This window comes from Miscanthus floridulus, chromosome 19 (assembly GCF_019320115.1).
Source record: "Miscanthus floridulus cultivar M001 chromosome 19, ASM1932011v1, whole genome shotgun sequence".
Taxonomy (NCBI): Eukaryota; Viridiplantae; Streptophyta; class Magnoliopsida; order Poales; family Poaceae; genus Miscanthus; species Miscanthus floridulus.
The window spans coordinates 4,021,618-4,041,828 of record NC_089598.1 but is presented as its reverse complement, the minus strand read 5'-3'; the positions used below and the strand labels follow the sequence as shown (position 1 = coordinate 4,041,828).

At 52.0% G+C, this 20,211-nt stretch overlaps 1 protein-coding gene across 1 annotated transcript; it reads right to left on the bottom strand.

The window, feature by feature from the left end:
* Nucleotides 1-8,512: 8,512 nt before the first annotated feature.
* On the bottom strand, nt 8,513-12,388 carry LOC136528400 (uncharacterized). The gene is made up of 6 exons (XM_066521358.1): nt 12,355-12,388; nt 10,356-10,455; nt 9,246-9,381; nt 9,069-9,150; nt 8,792-8,908; nt 8,513-8,642 (listed from the first exon to the last, which is right to left on the bottom strand). Exons 3-6 carry the CDS (start codon nt 9,362-9,364, stop codon nt 8,592-8,594), a joined length of 369 nt encoding a protein of 122 aa, XP_066377455.1. The 5' UTR covers nt 9,365-9,381; nt 10,356-10,455; nt 12,355-12,388; the 3' UTR covers nt 8,513-8,591.
* Between the last annotated feature and the right edge of the window lie 7,823 nt (nt 12,389-20,211).

Genomic DNA, 20,211 nt, shown 5'->3' with positions numbered 1-20,211 from the left:
GCCGCCTGGGAGGCTTCTTTCTCCCAGATCTACGCCGCAACAAGGGGTCAGGAGTCAAGCGCGAACCAGGACAAAAAGAGCAAATGGAGCGAAGAACATGGTTCAGCGGAACTTACCCTCGGCCTTGCTCTTCCAGGCTGAGACCTCGACCCGAGAGGCCTCGGCCGCCTTGGTAGCCTCTGCCAGGGCGACTTTTGTCGCCTGATGCTCGCTCTGCTCCGCACCCAGCTGCCCGGCTGTGACCTTAGCAGAGGCCGTCGCTTCTTGGGCCCAAAGCCTGAAGGAGTCTCGCTCCTCCTCCAGTTCCTTGATCTTGGCCACCAGAGGGGCGGACTGCTCCTTAGCCGCGGCCAACTCCGCCTGAATATCAGCACAACGAAGGCGGAGGTCCTCCACTTCCGCACTCCGCGCCGACAATAGCCCCTGGGCATCGGCAAGCAGGCCCTTTTGGCGCCGGAGCTGGTCCCAGATATCCCTCTCATTTCGCAGGAACACTGATTTCCCAAGGGATCGGGTCTCGAGCTCCTAAGGAGGCAAACAAAAAACGCACGTCAAACACTGTGAGGGGGCTCGGAGAGAAAACAACGCGGCACGAGAGAGGAAAGTACTTACCCGCGTGACACCGGGCAAGTCCTGACCCATAATAGTCATCGCTGTCTGCAGCGACTGCACTGCCAATTGGCGGGTACTGCTCGAGGGTGCCCCAATGCCCCCCCTCTGCGGTATCTTCAAGAGCGAACACGGGCTCCCCCTCGGGGTCAGCCCGGGTTCCGCCAGAAAACACGCGGGAAGTTCCACCCACGAGGCTCGGGCCGTAGCCGGACAAGAGCCGAACTCCCCTCGGCGGGATCTGGGGCTGGCTGCTCCACGGTACCCAGCCGCCTCGACGTCCGCCGCCTCCTTCCCATGGGAGAAATCATCAGACGAGATTGCCTGAACCAGGGGCGGCGCCAAAACTTGCCCCGTCTCCATCTCCATCGCCTCGGTCTCGACGGACCCGGGGGCTCTGGCCTCCGCCATCTCTACCTCAATGGCCCCGGTGTCCATCGCCCTGACGTTGGAGGTCTCGGGGGCTCTGGCCTCGCCCTCAATGGCCTCGGCAATAGCAGACGCCCCAGCCTCCTTTTCCTGGGCAGCCGCCTCCTCCGAAACGGCTTTGCCCGACGCCGCGCCACGTCGCACGCCAGCCTGCGCCTCCGCTGCCTGATGGGCGGAGGAGCAGCAACGTTCACCTTGAGCGCCTTACGGGGCGCCAAGGGAGGATCCTCCACCAGAAGCGTCTGCTGGAAGAAAGACACTCCCAAGGTCAGCATGCAACCAAGGGGCAAACAAGAAGTACTACGGAAGAACGCTTACCGCGAACGAGGATGCAGCCGCTTCGACACCGCCAGCCTCCTCTGCAACGGCGGCGGTGGGTGGCAGCAGCGCGGCCTCAGTGTCCACCAGTGCCAGCTGGCCTCCGTCGGACCTCGGCACCTCCTCGACCCTTCGCGGAGATAACGGGGTCGCCCCCCACCGTCACCCGCTCCACCTCCACCGTCGAACCCATCGGGCTGACGGCACGCTCCTCCTCCGACACCCGCACCTCGGGTGTTCGGCCTCGGCCCCGGGACGGGCCGCCACTGGCCCCAGGACACCTCCTCCTCCTCCCAGGGGCGTCGGGCTCCTTGCCGGCGCCCCAGGCAACAGCTCCCTAATGTCGGGGAGGTGTTCCAGGCAGGCCGTCCCCACCTCACGCCCGCCGCCGTCGCTCGAAGAATCCGACACCGACGACGAGGGAGACGGTTCCAACGGGAGACCGTCGAGCCTCTGACGCCGGCGACGGGCGTCCAGCTTTTCGCGCGCAAGGATCTTCTTCGTGCGCTTCGCCTCCTTGGCATCTTTCTTCTTCTTCTCCTCCTCGGCACGTGCCCTGTTCACGGATCGCCGCCGGGCGTCCTCGGGAACGGGCGGCGGGGAGCCCCGCACGTCTCTCATCCCCTGCGGGAACGACAAAGTAAGACAACAGACAAAAAAGGCGAAAAACAAGAAGGCCGCGAGAGCCTCGACAACATCCAACTTACCAGCGAGACATACCCCCGCGACGGGCGCATCGGGAACGGCGTCAAATCGTCGATCTTCGGCTTCCCGTCTACCGCCTCTCTCACCCGACGCAGGGTCTCGTCATCGGTAAGGGCGAGGGCGGACATCTTGACACCGGCGATCGAATCGCCCGGGGTCATCTCGAACAGCCGCCGCCGTCGGGCCATCAGAGGCAACACCCTCCGGCGGTGAAAAGCCACCACGACCACGGCCGCCGAAAGGCCGTGGTCACGCAGCTTCCCCAAGGCCCTCAAGAGCGGTTCCAGCCTAGGCTGATCGGCCTTGACGACGCCGTATCCCCATTTCTCCGGTTGGCTCTCCACAACCCGCCCGGTATAAGGGGGAAGTCCTCCGCCGTCGTTGCGGAGGTAGAACCAGCCGTCATACCAACGACGATTGGACGTTGACAGCTGGGCCGGGATATAGAGGGACTGCCGGTCTTGGCGCACGTGAAGGGTACAGCCGCCGGCCCTCTGCGCTTTCCGGGCCCCCCTCGTTCCCCCCGGCTTGGTGGTGAACGTCGCCCGGAACAAGTGGAGCCACAACTCCCAGTGGGGAGCGATCCCCAAGTACCCCTCACAGACGGCGACAAAGATGGCCGCCTGCGCGATGGAGTTGGGGCTGAAATTCTGGAGCTCCACGCCATAGTAGTGCGGGAGCGCCCGCATGAAGCTATCCGCCGGCGACCCGAGGCCTCGCTCGTGGAAGACGGTGAAGCTCACCACGTAGCCGTCGCGCGGCCTCGGCTCCGACTCGCTCCCCGGAGCAATCCACTCCGGCTCGTCAGGATCGGTGATCGGGCGAAGAAGACCGGCCTCCACGAGCGACTCCAGCTTCTCCTCGGTGACGTCAGACCGCTCCCAGGGATCCGCCGGAAGGATGACGGGACCACCTACCATTGCGCGGCGGGGGACGCTGCTACAGCGGTAATCTCTCTCTCTTTCGTTCGGTCTCTCTCTCTCGCCCTTCTCCTCCCCGCTCTATGCTCTCAACGACGGCACGGAGGCAGCAAAAGCGAATGCAGAAAAGGTAAGGAGGGGGAGGGCGAGGCTGTTTGCGTATTTATGCAGGGACGAGCCGAAACCGACAGGCGACGAAATCGGGGAAGTTTTCCCAAAAAATCCGCTGCGGTTACCCAGATCCGGTCTTACCGCCCACGCGCCCACTCCCTCCTCATTAATTGCGCGTGCAGTTACGTCCCGTCGACTGACGCCACGTCGCGCCCAACCGCAGCAGCAGCAGGCGCCGTTTCACCTCCCCGAAAAAGCTGCCTCAAAAGGCGCGCCTGCCGTTGCTAACGGCAGGGAGAGAGGTAACCCCCACCCGATTCCTTTCAGGCAAAGGAACTGGGCACCGAGCCTACTACGGTCCAGGGGTTCGAAGGCTGGGCCCCCAGGGGTTTCGACAGCCGCCCCAGGGCAAAAGAGTCAGGGACGACTACGGGCGAGCCTATACGAGGCCGAGGCCCAAGCAAGCGAAACGCTTGGGACGCCCTGTGTCGTGTCCGAGACCGGCAGGGAGGTCTCTGAATGGGATCCCACCGTAGGGAGGCACCGAGCCACCGAGGCCCAGCGAACGGCCTCGGCACCCACTAGAGAAACCCTCCGGTACTCTTGGAGCGCGTCTCCGGACCGCTAGCCGACCCCCAGCGAACGGGGTATGGGCCTCCACTCGGACTTACCCGATAACAGCTCACCGGAAATGCCGTCGCTCGCGCCCACCGAGGGTAGCGTGGCATCTTCCACCCCTCCTTCCGAGCGAAAAGGAAGCGCGAGGGTCGAACAAAAAGTCAGGAGAATCCCTGACGGCCCTCTTGCTCCGCGCAGAGGCTAAGGGACTCTTCCAGCAAAACATTGCCGAGGCCCAGCGACTTGGGCTCGCACACGAGGGGGCTCGGCAATACAAAACCTCCTTCTGAGCGAAAAGGAAGCGCGAGGGTCGTACAAAAAGCCGGGTGAACCCCTGACGGCCCTCTCGGTCCAGGCGGAGGCTAAGGGGCTCTTCCCGCAGCATCGTCGAGGCCCTGCGATCCGAACTCGCACCCACGGGCCCGGCAAACACAATGTAAACTCCTCACTCAAAAGAGAAAAAAGCCCCTGGAGAAGTGAAATCACTCCTCCAGGGCCTCGGGGGCTACACCCGACGGGTGCGCTCGCGCGCACCCACCAAAACCTCGAGTACGAAACACCATCCCGACAGGAACTATCAAGGGCCGATTCTCGTCAGAACCTCAGGGGGAGTGCCTCCACTCCCCCCAAGGCTCGGGGGCTACTGTCGGATACCGTAAAAAGGGGTACCCTAAGCAGAAACCAAAAAACGGCTCAGACCCTAAACAAAAACTAGCAAGACAAACGGGGTCTCAGCCAAAATCTCCGATTCGCCCGAGGCCGCTTCACCCGAGGCCCCCTCGCCAAGGCCTCAGAAGAAGTACCGATTCTCCGATTCGCCCGAGGCCTCCTCGACGAGGTCTGCAATTCTCCGACTCGCCCGAGGCCCCCTCGCCGCTGACCTCGGGCGACCCCCCACCAAAGGCCTCGGCTGACCCCTTCTCTCGTCGCAGGCCTCGGCCGGGCCACCGATCCTCCGTCTCGCGCGAGGCGGGCACGGCAGCACTCCGCTGCCTCTTCCTCCTCCCGTCCCTCTGACAAAACGTCGTGTCGCATTAACTTAGCCGACTGCTGCCCCTGACATCAGCCGCATGCTCGGCACAGTACAGCAGAACGACTGACGGGACAGGAGGCAGGACTGGGCAGGGGTTACCCGCCACTGTGCCAACCACTATGCGCGTGGTTGCCGCCCATGCCTCACTGTGCTGCCGACTCCTGCCCCGAGAACAACGCAGCATGGGGAGCCACGTCTGGGCTACTGTGGCCTCGGAATCAGTACCCAGGACCTATAATTCTCTCCAGGGCCTCGGCAGTCTGCTGCGGGGGCTCGGCAGCCTGAGGATTCATGTCCGTCGGGCCCCCCGCGATGGCTCGGCCTCGGCACTTGCAGAGCCGCAGCCCCTACGACGTCATCACACGATGACCTGCACGTCGCCCGGACTGGGCAGGGGTTACCCGCCCCTGTGCCAGCCACTATGCGCGTGGTTGCCGCCCATGCCTCACTGTGCTGCCGACTCCTGCCTCGAGAACAATGCAGCATGGGGAGCCACGTCTGGGCTACTGTGGCCTCGGAATCAGTACCCAGGACCTATAATTCTCTCCAGGGCCTCGGCAGTCTGCTGCGGGGGCTCGGCAGCCTGAGGATCCATGTCCGTCAGGCCCCCCGCGATGGCTCGGCCTCGGCACTTGCAGAGCCGTAGCCCCCTACGACGTCATCACACGATGACCAGCACGTCGTCCACCATGTCCTGCGTCAAGCTGTACGGGAGCCTCACTATGCCCAAAACCGAGTACGACAGGCGCATCACTTCTGCATGACAAGGACGGGGGCACTCCATCGACCATGCCACGAACAGTGGCCGGCTACAGGGCTCGAACACGCCACCTCTATTAATAAAGCGTTAGGTAGCAATATGTGTACGTCCCAGTTTCTCCCTTAGAGTATAAAAGGGAGGGACTGGGGCCATTTCTAAGGGCAGAGGAACGAGCAGAAAGACGAACACACCGATAGAACTACACACTTCTACGTTGTTTGAGAACAACGCCTCAAACAGCCCGCACCACCCTCGCCGAGACCTGGGGCTAACCCCCTCTCTCACCTAGCTTGTAACCCCCTACTACGAGCACTCCGGTGCAAGGAATACAAGATCGATCTCTCAGACTGGACGTAGGGCCTCGATTGCCCGAACCAGTATAAACCTTGTGTCTCTTTGCATCACCATCCGGGATTAGGGGCACGCAGCACAAATTCACTCGTTGGTTGAGGGACCCCCGGTTCCAAAACACCGACAAGTTGTTTGCCTAGTTTCTTGTGTAGCTTGTAGAGTAATTCTAAAGTAGCTTGTAGTTGTAACCGGTTGTAATTAGCTCTCTAGTTTTTTTGTGTAGTTGCTAGTTTTTGCGCTTGCATGATATAACCAAGAGACATATCAACTAGAATTGATTAGGAGGTTTGCTTGTGGTGAAATAGAGCTAGAGCAAGTAGTGCATTAGCGCTATCTTATATACTAATCAACCTTTCCTCTAATATTTTGTGAGTTTTTAGGATAATTTTTATAGGCTATTCACCCCCTCTAGCCATCTAGATCCTATTAGTCCATCTCTGTGGAGTTTAGATTCAGTCTTAATGTTCGCGGTGCTCCCAGTTCTGACTGCAGGGGAGTGTTAGATTATAAACGTGCCCCGGCCCATGGGCCTGCCATCCCCGGTTCCCCACCGTGCCTATATGTACACGCTACTGGTCAGTTAGAAATACATCGCGCATTTCCACAACTCTATTACACTTTCAACGATGAGCACAGAAAGATAAGACGAGTTGAACGTACAATATTCTAAAATTGGAGATTATAGTGTTTTGAATACGGACTCCAAAGGTTACATGCAGGGGCAGATCTACAAGGGGGGCTGGGGGGGCTCCAGCCCCCCATACAGCTGGTACATCAATGGAAATATGGGGAGGGTGATGGAGAAGAAGAGGTGGAGGAAAGAAGAAAAATGGAGAGAGAGAGGAAGAAGAAGAGACCAGCCCCCCCTTAAATCTTGTTCTGCATCCGCCACTGGTTACATGAATAATTCTTTTCATACGAGCTGCACATGTCGCTTGAGCTCGAGGGGGCCGGGCAAGTTGGGGCAGGAGGTGGCTCAAGAGAAGAGGTAGTCTCACCTTCAAGGAAGCTGCTCAATGAGGCCAAGACAAAGTTTGGGGCCAAGGGTCCTCCTATGGCTACATGACGGAGCTCAAGGGGAATTAGAGAGGGTGAGGACACGATGAAGAAGGCAATGCTGAGAAAAGAAGAGAAGCTCCAGGGTAAAGGTGCTCTCGACCTTATGGAAGATTAGGAATGATGTAGTCTTCAACAACAAGATCATGGCTTCACCATCGATGGTAATCCACTAGAGAGTTATGCTGATCAAGACCTGGAGGGCCCCCCCTACTCAAGCCAAAGTCCAAGGCACTGGCGGAGACGGTCATTGATAAACTGAATCAAGGTCTTCTTGATGCGTGACGTTTGGTTTCGGGATTGTTTGGTTGTAGATGGGTGGTGATGTTTCAGTTTTTGTGTTGGGTGTGGCGGTGTTTCTTTTGACTTGTTGAAGTTAGATGTTAGGCCCACCCGGTTTGTCGGTGCGGCCGTTTTTCAGTTGTTGGGCTTATTTTGTACGCTCGCAGCCCCAATTTAGGATCGGAGGTTCAAATGTTAAGCTTTCTATAAAGCTAGGTTAGGCCTTTGATCTAAAAAGGAAAAAAAATTAGAGCTACAGATGAAAAAAAACAGACCAACCCACGAAAGAAGCTCTAATAGTGTCTAGATATAGATTTAAAAGATATAGATATAGACATAGATAATTTCTAAGACGACAGTTCTCACGTATTTAATTTGATGGTGACTCGACACACCGATTGCCCGAGCGAGCAAAGGTCGATCGGCTCCGTTGCCGCCGCACATACATATACAAGAGAGAAGAAGCATCGGAGGGGTGTGGAGGCTTCCTACCAGTGGAAGCCTACAGAGCGAAGCAGAAGAAGCAAGTAGTCGGTCGTCGTCGGATCGGAATGGCAGCGGCCAGCAAGAACATGCTGGTTGTGGTGACAGTGGCTGCCGTGCTGCTGCTGCTGCCGCTGATGGCAACCGTGGAGTCGGCATCAGCATCAGCCACGGGACTGTCCAGCTCCAGCACCCACGGGGGCTACTCCTACTCGCGATCCAGCAGCCTTGGGCCAAGAAAGCTACTGGCGTGCCTCCCAAATGGATTCCCTTGTGTTCCTGTTCTTACAAAGTGTTGCACCGGCAGTTGTTCACGCGGGTTTTGCCGATGATATGATAGCCTGCGTGCATGCTAGCTAGCTTTCACGGTGCATCATAATTTGATCTCAAGTGTCCGTGTTCAGCTATTGTACGCATTTGTTGTCGTGTTTTTTATATGGTCCAATAAATTAAAGCAGTGCATGTAGTGTTTGCTTTTGTTCATTTAATTTCCAACCCAATAGGAAACCCAACTCTGCCAAAAAGGAACTGATGACGAGCAAAAAGATAAGACGAGTTGAACGTACCGTAATATCTTAAATTTGGAGGATATCACTACGATCATTGCTTGGAAGTCACGTGATTTTTCGCGCACTTCGCGGCCGCGGAGGCTCGAACCAGTGTCCTCAAGTCTCTCGTGTATCTTTATCCGGTTTTGAAATGAACATTTAGCACCCTAAGCGAAATCAAATAAAAAAGTTGTCAGTTACAAAGTTATATAACTTTTTGAGATCTATAACTCTTGTTTTAGTTGTTTCTCCATTTGAATTTCAAAGGTGAAAAATTCAGCACCCTGTTTTTTATTTCAGCTATGCAATTTCTTGGCACACGCAATCTGAACTCAGTGTTCTAGCAACACAACATTTTTGTACGGGATCTACCCGCTTCCGTCGAGCTGCCCATGGGAGAGGAGGTGTGCCAGATATTGCTGGAAAACACAGAGAAAGTATACATCAAACTTGCGTATCGGCTGGGCAGCAAGGACATATCCACTGACAAAGTCTGAATTGATTGGCAGTAAGCATGGGTCCGAGAGGAATTAGTGAATGGTATATAGGCAAGCGTGCAAGTCCTTACAGCATGGTAGGCATACGGTGGTTTCCCTTGCCGGTCAAAATGGTTCGCCATGATGGAGAACTCTATTGGCCCCCAGTCATCTATTTCGAAACAATTGCCTAATGCAGCCTTGTAAAGCTGCAAACCAAACGACCAAATGAAGTGAGAATATCTCCTTATGCAGGTTGACACAGGAAATCAACAAAATAGCACTTTTAAACATCTGCATATATCATTAATGTTTATAAAAGCTCACTGGACACGTATTGATAACAAGGTGTATATTCAGTTTCCACACCTTTGCAGTGTCAGTTAGTAACTCAGTACCAGCAGGGTACGAGGCATAGTACTGGTCGGCCCTTGAGATCCCAGCCCTTGTCCTGCGGAAAGCTCAAGCAAAGAGCACAGTCGAGTGAGAATAACTGAACAAGTAATGAGGTTATGGAATTGTAAGGGGGAAAAAGCAGCAACATACGTATTGCTCGTGTAAGCATAGGTAAGGAGGGTGGTGAAGCAGTAGAATCCAGCATAGGACACCATACGCCGAAACTTCTGGATCTTTAAGACCTCCTTACATTGATAAAGGATATCCATCCCACTACAGCTGAATGCTGCTTTTTTTTTTTGGGGGGGGGGGAGGAGGGAAGGATTAAAGGAACATCAGTTAGCTCTACAGAATAGCCAGGTGGCAGAAACTGCATGCAGCATAAATTTAAAGTCATTTCAAGCAATCAGCAATAGATTCAGCATCTTAGACTACTTGTACTGAATCCCAATAACACGCGATCAAATTGAAAAAGGCAAAATATTTGCATCTCCAGAAGCATGGCAAGTAAAGCAACAATTTAAACTAGCGTAGTTTCTTGTGAAGGTCACATAATAATACTAGATGGACATTCATGCAACAAAAAACAGAGGATCACCTCACCAAGAGAATGTTTACAATTGTTTTTCTTTACATAGACTGGATACTTGCAGTTACAGGGTGCGCAAGTGGCAACGACATTACAGAGTTCCATATTCCTACATGTTAGCACTCAACTTTTGGTAAGCATTTTGCTACAACACCTACTACGGCATGCACAGATTGAACTTGTGATGAGCTCCCAGTGAAACTCTGTCAGAACTAAATAAACCTGCAGAACCTGTAAACATATATGACATTCCAAAAATCGTTCGTTCTCTTATATCCTATAAACAACCATACATATTTTGATGGACAAATAATCAACGTGCAAACGATGCATCCCACATCAAACGCAAATTGTGCTGTCCTAGCCATAGGCCTGAGAAATCACGGCTGCCCCCCACTCACCATATATATTCAGAGAGGGACTCACTACAGTGCCACATTAATTCAACACATCGATCGATCCAGGTCGGATATCATTCATGGAAGAAAAAAGAAGCATGGAATGGAACAAGGAGCACGGTAAAAACTGCAAGAGCATTTCTCTCGGGAATTTCGACAAACACCTAACTTACGTGTCTGCTGGAAGCCCCTGTGGTCAGGGACTCAGAGGCAGACCCAGTAAAGGACAGATTTGGGTGCTCCGTTTGGCACGGCACGAGGGGAAGGGAATACCTGGAGGGTGCCCGCCGCCGGTGAAGGGAGTGACGAAGACCTCGGTAACTGGCGTAGGGCGGCGGCAGGTAGCCCAGTCGACGCCGAGAGAGGGAGCGAGTATATACCCGTCGGGTATCGTCGGAACGTTCTCTTGCCCGCTACGGAGAATTCATCTCGTCCCCGTCCCCATTAACTGTCTCGGGTATAGATTCTTGCCCATCCCCGTACCCGTCGGGTATCGGTCGGGTAACAGATACCCGACGGGTACTGCATACCCGATAAACAAGGACACTTAGGGTCGTAGCTTTGCAATCGGAGACGTTTTTTGTTCACCCGGGTATAACACTACCGGACTCCTTGAGTTTGCCGAGTGCTCGAAACACTCGGCAAAAGACATAAAACACTCGGCAAATGGTTCGTCGAGTGTAACACTCGGCGAACAGCACTCGCCAAAAACAGTGACGGCAAAGCCAACTTTGCCGAGTGTCTTTTATCGGGCACTCGGCAAAGCCGTTGAAACCGAAAAAAACTCAAAAAAAATGGGAATTTTTACCTAAAAAAATAGAAATTTTTTTTTATCGATGAAGGCCCCCACCGGCCAGCGCCCACCCATCTCCGACATTTTTCGGATGAATTTCATGGCTACGCGGCCGACGCGATTCAAACCCGAGACCTTCCGCTGTGCACGTACCTCCTCTACCACTACACCACACTCTCACTTGTGTCTGGATTCCGTTTTAGTTCCCAATATATTATACTAAACCGAGTGTAAATTGCATGTTTGAGGCCCTAAACGAATTCAAATAAAAAAGTTGTAAACTACAAAGTTTCGTAACTTTTCGAGATCTACACTTTTAGTTTAGGAAGTTTTTCCATCCGAGGTCGTTTACAAAATTTGAATTTTAAAATTTTGAAATTCAAACACAGTTTTGTATGACAAGATGTTTTCAAATCAAAAAGTTGTCAACTACAATGTTTCATAACTTTTCGAGATCTACAGAGTTTATTTTGGTTGTTTTTTCATCCGAGGTCGTTTGAAAAGTTCGAATTTTAAAATTTTGAAATTCAAACGCAGTTTTGCATGACAAGATGTTTTCAAATAAAAAAGTTGCCAATTACAAAGTTTCATAACTTTTCGAAATCTACAAAGTTTATTTTGGTTGTTTGGTCATCTGTTCATCCGACATGGTCGTTCTAACATTGTTCACAAATCTTATATATCTCTCTTGTAGTTTCATAAACTACAAGAGAGATATGATAAATTTGTGAACAAATTTATTTTCACTTTGTCGGATGAAGAAAAGACCAAAACAAACATTGTACATCTTGATGAGTTATACAACTTTGTAGTTGAAAACTTTTTCATTTGAATTAATTTACTGCTTCAAAATGTGCTTTGAAATTTTCTTTGCCGAGTGTCAAAAAAAAAATAACACTCGGCAAAGAAGCTATTTGCCGAGTGTCAAAAAAAACACTCGGCAAAGGCGTCTTTGTCGAGTGCCCGAAAAACAACACTCGGCAAACCACCTGGCACTCGGCAAAGAGCCGGTCTCCGATAGTGTAAGTGTCGGAGTCTTGGAGATGCCGAGGAGAAGGAGCGAGGTTTCAAGGAGGACGAGCAAAGATGGTAGAGAGACCAAACTGAGGAAGCGAGGGGCACGAGCGCTCGTGGGGTAGGCGTGCTTGTGCTGCTGGCGGAGATGGTGAGAAAAAATTAAACTAGGATTCCTAGAACACACAAACTATATATATGATTGTTCAGATTTGGGCCAAAATAAATATATTAAGCTTCTTTGGGCCTAATACTCGCATGACAGCTCAAATAGTCGGGTTCCCCAACGAGTAACGGGGACGGGTAAACAGGGAACGTTCCCGTACCCGCTATGCCCGTCAGGGATGGATTCTTACCTATTTAGATACCCGCGGGTAAAGATATGATCCAATCCCCGTCTCCTAATGGATCAAATACCCGTCGGGTATCGAGTATCGGGAGGCCGTTGCCATCTTCAGGAGCGAGCGCGGGGTGAGGGGGAGCGCGCACCCGCACATGGGCTTCCTGGGCCGTTCTTTTATCTCGCGTTTCTTTTGCAGCTTTCTTCTTCATTTTTTTTTCTTATTTCTTTCTTTCTTTCTGTTTTCTTTTTATTTCTTATTATGCTTGCTGATTTACTATTTACTATCCTCCCCAAGGAACACTGCCAATAGCTAGAGAAACATTTTTTGGTTTTAACAAAGTGGAACAATAATTTGCAAAAAAAAAGTGAACGATAAAGGTATTTATTAGGACATTGCAAATAAGCAAATGAAACGTCTTTTATATTTTATTATTATAAGATAAGATGGAGCATTTTTTTTTCCTATAGTGAATTGGCGTCAGGGATTGGCGTCATGCAAATGGTATGCAAATCTTGAACTCCAGGGGTTGGCGTCATGCATGCAAATGGTATGCAAATCTTGAACTTAATTCCTCAGATTGGTGCTTTGCACGTCATAAAAATTCTAACTACAGCTGCATTTCCTCCCTGCTGTGTTGACATCTTCATGTACTGTCTGTCTTCCTAGGTGTGAAATGTGTAATGGACACGATTTGCACCGACTACGTGGTATATACGGTGTAACAAATTATTACTCCTGCATTTGATACAAAAGGATTGTTGATGCAAAGACCAAATTAAAAGCATTAATTGTGGCTCACATTCACTAAAACAGTGATAGATATTTCGCCTGCATCATCTCAGTGTAACAAAAGTTTGTAATATGTTGGGCTCATGCCATGGCATTCATACTGTTGTTCCCATATGTATTGATGATCCAGCAGGGGAGAACACAAAAAAGGCTTGCCAATCAACGAACTGAACGAAGCACAACACGAAGCATCGGCACATAGATCAATTATCATCCTAGTATAATAAGTCACGGGCCTGTTTGGACGGCTGCGCCAAATGTCTGGCGTTGAAAACGCTCGCCACACATTTGGCAAGATGTGGCGGCAAATTTAAACTACATTGCTATGGTTTTATTGTGGCACGCCTTAACTCTGTCACCAGCCAAACGCCAGCTCGAGTTCGTCAATTTTATGGCGCGCCAGTTGCGGCAAAGTGTGGCAACGAACCAAACAAGCCCTTAATCCTAGACTGACGGGTCACACCAAGACCTTACTCGCAACACGCTGAAATATTGTATGCTCCATATAGACGATGGAAACAAGTTGCATTATATTGATGCAAGAAATTAATAGCTGGCGGTCAAGTTGATGGATGCAGCTGTTCGCAATATGCTGAAATGCAGCTGTCTAGATATATATATAAGAAGCATTGTAGGGGCTCGGAAGCTATCTCATCTGTGGAAGCTTGCCAGAGCTAGCTAGCGAAGCAAGCAAAGTAGTAGTGCCTGGAAATTAAAGGGTTCGGAGGAATAGAATGGCGACCAGCAAGAAGATGGCTGTGGTGATGGTGTTCATGGCTGCCGTGCTGCTGCTGGCAACTGTGGAGTCGTCGGCGGCCGCGGCAGCGGCACGAACAGCCACTGCCACGCCCTCCGACTCCAACCAGCAGCTGGGGCTGGGGGCAACAAGAAAGCTACTCCAGATCGTCGAAGACACATGCGGAGGAAATGATTGTGAGACTCCGTGGCCTTTAGGTTGTTGCCTTGGTAGCCCTCTTTGTAATGGGAACATATGCTCGACCATTCTCCAGTAGCTTTCACGGCCGGCCGGGTTATTATGTCCATCACGCATTGCATGCCACAATAATCATGTCCCTAATAAGTTGTGAGGCTACGTACGTTCCTGCTGGATGCATGCATGCTACCGGCAGCTAGCTAGCGTGCTCTGATATCGGTGTGATGTTTAACAGCTACCGTACGTGTCTTATTTTACTTTCACCAGTTACTGTACCCGCGCGTTTGTACTTGTCTGTTGAATGAGTAATAAAGCAATGCAGTGTGTGTGCTTTGTTTCCAACGCCCAACAAGGGAAATGGCACCACCCAGTGGAATGGCACACCATTCTTGGTCCTCATATGTGTTCACTTCTTGTCAAGCAAACTGTGAGTGGCTTGTTCAGTTCCGAGACACAAACTGAAATAGTCCTTATGCGCAGTCGTCCTCAACATTATATAGTTGCTCTTGCTCATATCAAATTATCAGATGCCTCTTGCAAGAAATAACGTTAATGTTGTGTGTGGAGACGCAGAATCGGGATGTCTCTTCTATTTTCTAAAAAAAATCAGATGCCTCTTGCTGAATTGCTGCTTTTCTCTCTCTGTATTTACTCTAATATTATTTATTTTTGCTGCGTGGATGAAGAGACACATCCACCTAGCTGATGAATTCATGAGGTCCTTTGGTAATCAGCCACATGATTTTCATTTGGTTGGAGCAACAATGAATATAAAACTGCTTAACAACGAGGGAGGAAGTTCACCGCCATGTCACTACAAGAAATGTGCCGGTTTATGACAATTAATTTAAGTCATAATATATGGAATTTTTATCACATATCAACATTTGTGACACCAGCATGACGAAAATACATGTGTCAAAAACCATGCGCCTTAAACCGTGTTATGTGACGTTTATATGTAAACGTCATACATCTTTGACGTAGGTTTTGAAGTCACAAAGCTTTATGACATTTGATTTTTAAGTCACAGCTTCCTACATTGCATAAAATCCTGTAGTGGCTTGACTAGATTAAAACAAATCAAGAAATACAAAATCTACATCACGAGAAGCTCCTACCAGAACATCACGAGAAGGCAAGGAGCACCTGCAGCATCACGGCAATGAGCACCTGCACCTGCAGCTTCACAGCAACAGAGGAATTACAAACACCTGCAGCACCGGATCTGCATCAAGCACCTCAGTGCCTCCTCCGACGGTGGTGTGGAGGCCACTATGACCGATGGGGTCGGGGTGGAGGCCAGGAGAGGGGCGCGCCGGTGAGGAGACGGCTGCCGCTGAGGAAGTTGCCTCATGCCGCCACTGGATCTGCGGCTGCCGTCGCGGCTAGGAGAGGAAGCGCCGTCGCAGGTGGTTTGGGGGCCACCGACCACCGCGCACGCAAGCCGGCTGGGGGCCTCGCCGTCGCCGCCAACGGATGCGTCGGGGCTGCGCGCAGGGCCACCGTGTTCCGAGCCTCGTGTTGCGATGCCAGAGAAGGGAGGCCGCGGCGCGGATGCGATCAGGGCCGGCGTCGATGTCGAGCTGCTGCTGCTGCTCGTAGAGCCTCCTCTTCGGTGCCTCCCCTTGGCCCACGCGCAGCCGGGCGCGCGTGCTGCCAGCCGGCGAGTCCGCCCCGGCCCTCCCCTTGGCGCGCGCGAGCCAGCCGGCACCATGGCCGCTCACCGAGCTCTCCCTGCGGCCGCCGGCACTCCACTTCGCTCATCTCCGTCCGCACCGGTAGGGGTAGCCTTGTCGCCAGGGGAGCGAGGGAATGGGGGACGAGCGCCGTCGGTCGTCGGCATATGAGAGAGGAGAGCGATTTGAAATGTGCTGGAGAGGGAAAGCACGGACTGGGTTCATTATTATTATTTGAGTAAAATGCATCAGGTCCATTAATTTTTGTTTGGGTGTCATCTAGATTCATTAACTTTAAAGCTGTATTTTTGAATCTATAAACTTTTAAAATGATTTAGTCCATATTATTTATTTAACCTTAAATTCAATGTACATTTGCAGAAACCCCCTGCCTTTCATCTTCTGACGCGGTGAGCGACGCCGGCCGACGCGGAGGCAAGACAGCGCCTGAGGCGTCCCGATTGACCATTGACACGTTCACCTGCTGACAGCCTGACACCACCACACCATTGACTTCTCCCTGAGCGCTGGGTCCTACTCCTGCGCCCATTCCCCCCACGGACGACAGACAACCCATCGTGCCACGTACGGGTCCTACACGCTACTGCTCCTCCTACCGTGCAATGCGACAAGCTACTACTACTACTGTAGTACAGTAGGCTACTAGCAGATACTACCAACCGACAGCGCGCTAAACCGATCAATCAAATCCTAGACGGACGGAAAATCGTACGTACTAGGGCGATGTAGCCGTAGGATCCAGCGACGGCGGACATGCACTCGTCGGTGGCACCATGTTCCGGTGCCGGATGCTGCCCAGCGTCCGGACCTCAGCTTTGAACCCGTGGTCGTCGCCGGCACCCCTTGTGCCTGCAGGCGCTTCACCGCGATCGCGCCGCCCGACCGGGTGCGCCCCACGTACACGACGCCGGCGCCGCCGCGGCCCACCACGTTGCCGTCCTTCATGCACTCGATCACCTCCGCCACGCCGAAGTCCACCTTGTGGAACGTCGTGAACCACCACCGGCCTTCCCCGCCGCCGCCGCCGTCCACGCGGAACGACCGCGCGCGGAGCACGGCCGCCGCGGCGAACACCACGGAGCAGGCCAGCAGGCCCAGCGCCAGCACCAGTTTTAGCTCCCCGCCGGCCCCGCCGCCGCGCCGCGCCGTCGTCGTCGTAACGCCCCCCGCGACGCTGACGCCGCCTCCGGCGCCTTCCGTGTAGTTATTGCACGGTCGGCTCACCACCGGGCCGCACAGCCTCGGGTTGCCCGCGAACGCCGTCGCATTCAGGTACGCCAGCTGCCCCGTGTACGGGAGCTGCCCGGACAGGTCGTTGTGGAGGAACAGCGTGTCGAGCGACGCGAGCGCGCCGAGCTACACGGGTACCCGCCCCGTGAGGACGCAGTTGGAGACGTCCAGCACGGTGAGGCTGCGCAGCGCGCTGAGCGCCGGCGAGATGCCACCGCCGAACACGTTGAGCGTGGTGAGGTTGCCGAGCTTCGGCGGGATGCGGCCCTGCAGGTTGTTGCCGTTGAGGGACAGGTACTCCACCGCGGGCATCGCGCCGTACGCCGCCGAGATCTCGCCTGTGAAGTAGTTGCGCCGAGGTCCAGGTACCGGAGCCTCGGCAGTCCTGCGACGCCGAGCGGGAACGGGGACGAGAAGTTGTTGCCGTAGGCGTCCAGCACCTCGAGATCAGGAAGCGACACCAAGTCCCAGCCGCCGTCGAGGTCGAGCCCACCGCTCAGCTGGTTCCCGGACACGTTGACGTGGCGCAGCGCCGGGAGCGGCGACGCGATGGCGACGACGCCCACGATACCGTTCCCGGCCAGCGAGAGGCTCTCGAGTGCGCCGAGCCCCGTCGCGCGGACCGAGATGGGCGCCGCGCTGCTGGCGGACACGTTCATGTTGGCGATGTCGACGGCGACCACGCACCCGGCCGCGCCGCACCGGACGCCCGTCTAGGCACACACCGACAAGATCGTCACAAGTAGCCCTGAGTCACCAGCGGCTAGTCGACGTTCGGCGACCGCGTCACAAGATAAAGAAACGTAGGGGGTTTCTGTAAATGTACTTTGGATTTAAGATTAAATAAATGGCATGGACCTGTAATGAACCATTTTAAAAATTCATGGATCCAAAAATACAGTTTCAAAGTTGATAGACCTAGATGATACCCCAACGAAAGTTAAAGGACCTGTGCATTTTACCCTTATTATTTTAGATCTCATGGAGGCTGACGTGGGATGGATGGGGTACACTGACCTGGTTGGGTTCAACCACGTGTGGTGGTTGGGTGCGCCTGGTCTGAACTGCTGGTTCGGTGGAACCAGGTACCTGCGCTTTGGGCTAGGGCTTCCACTGCCTTTTGGAAGCCCTAAGTTCTCAATATATATATATATATATATAGACACACACGAGTATATTTTGTAGCCACCTCTATTTACGATAATTTTATATACTAATTTACGATAATGTTAATGCATATTTACGATAGTTGGGTTACTATAACACATGGGGATATTTATTGACATTATCATAAAAATATTAACCCAACTATCTCCATTTGTTATAGCCACCTCTATTTACGATAATGTTAATGCATAAAATAAGTATCTCCATTTGTTATAGTAACCCAACTATCGTAAATATGTATTGACATTATCGTAAATGAAGGTGGCTACCGAATAACTTATTTTATAGTTGGCTACTGAATATACTCTCCATATATATATATATATATATATATATATATATATATATATATATATATATATATATATATATATATGTGTGTGTGTGTGTGTGTGTGTATTAGTGTGGAATTTCTACCATGGGATAGCTGCCCCACTAGGGGTGATAGCTAACCATGCCTCGGATTGGTGACAAGTGGCGTGATGAACGGTGGATTGGAAGTGCTATTTGCGGCAAATGGTGTTTGGCCTTTTTTGAATAATTGACCACATGCTGCTGGTACCTGGTAGAAGTTTGTGAATGGGATGAATCGGTGCGCCGTGTGGCTCTCCACATGAGCATCCGGGACCGCCTGTCAGTGACTCAAAGGAAACACATACGTATGAAATAAAGCGTGCGCCGTGGTCTCTAAATTTTAATGTAAAGCGGGTTCAGGAGATGGAGCGGTGGGGTCCACTGCATGGAGAAGGGCGTCGGTTTTTTTCAAAATTGCTGTAAAAATATTCAGCCCTTCCTAATAGAATTATTTTAAATTTTAACACTTTTTGAAAACTAATTTTAAATCTAACGCTGCCTGTTTTTTTTAAATAACATTTTTGGACGCGTCTATTGCCCTGGCGCGGCCAAATGCCTGTGTCGCGCGCATGCATGGTGGCGCAGCAGAGGGCTGACGTGGCGGCGACCGAATTCACTGACCGTTGACGTGGCAGGGCCTGCCGCGCCACCGACCTTAGCGCGGCAGTGCCGCGCCCTGATCCATGGCGCGACAGAGCCGAATAAAACCCCGCGGCCAGTTCCGCCTGCCCGAGCAGCAAGCCCGCCTGGCCGCCGCGCCCGCCGCCCGCCCGGCGTTACCTGGACGGTTTAATCGGAAGGCGTCGTGTCGATAGTGGGAGTTATTCTAAGTATTGCTTGACGTAAAATCAATAGTGGATTTGTTTCTGTCTTTTGTCAAATTTTTTCACGGCCGATTAGAGAATTTGATAAGCCAATGATTATTTTCGTATTTCATAATACGGTTACCACCATGTTAACTAATCGATTACGAAAAATTGAATCGGATTGAAACGAATATTTTTTAAGGGAACTTATTCATTTGGCTTTTTGGCCCCATATTGTAGGATCGGCGGCGACGCGACCATGGACCCCGGCTTCCCCGACCCCTCGCGCAAGACGTCGGCCACCGGCGTCGAGATACCCCAGGATTGCCGGTTTTTGAACTAGTTGCTACTTAATCTCGCATGCAGTGATGCCGTGATGCATTGAAATGAATATGAAGCAAATAAATAAAGTCTATGTGCAAGTTGGCAAGCTGCCACATAATATTTTTATGGGCCTCTTGTGTTTGTACGCTTGTTTTGTATCAAAATTGTGATTGTGCCCCTATTTTTTTGACTTTGTGAATTTACCCCTACTATGCCTTTCACGAAGCACCAGTTTGCCCCTGCTCTGTCATCCACCCCTAACGGTGTTAAACTTTATACAAAAGGACATAAATGCCCATGTGATTTTGCCCCTGTTTGTTATGTCTAATTGTGATTTTACCCTGATTTGGAATTAGACTTTTTTTATTGTATGCTGACAATTGATTAAATTTGGTCAAACATATTTGACACAACTTGCAATTATTTGAACTCAGATTTAATATTGATAAATATTCAAAATTTTGGGATCAAAAGGTTCATAACGCTGGGATGGGAGATTACATAAGATGCTACAGAGATCGATTCATATGTAGACAGTGGACTGGACTCTGCCGTGTTTCCGTGTGTTCTGGTCTCAGATTAGTTCCTGTATAGCAGAAACCAGATGTAAATGATCACGCTGCACACATACGCCTCTCCATGTACAAGCTAAGGCTAGGATCATCAGCGACTCT

What these genes read in the sequence shown, in the direction of transcription:
- LOC136528400 (XM_066521358.1), bottom strand. Translation starts at nt 9,364, where the DNA reads ATGGATATCCTTTATCAATGTAAGGAGGTCTTAAAGATCCAGAAGTTT. An exon ending in TATGCTTACACGAGCAATAC is followed by an intron (nt 9,151 to 9,245) that starts GTATGTTGCTGC and finishes AGCTTTCCGCAG; the next exon opens with GACAAGGGCTGGGATCTCAA. An exon ending in TACTAACTGACACTGCAAAG is followed by an intron (nt 8,909 to 9,068) that starts GTGTGGAAACTG and finishes TTTGGTTTGCAG; the next exon opens with CTTTACAAGGCTGCATTAGG.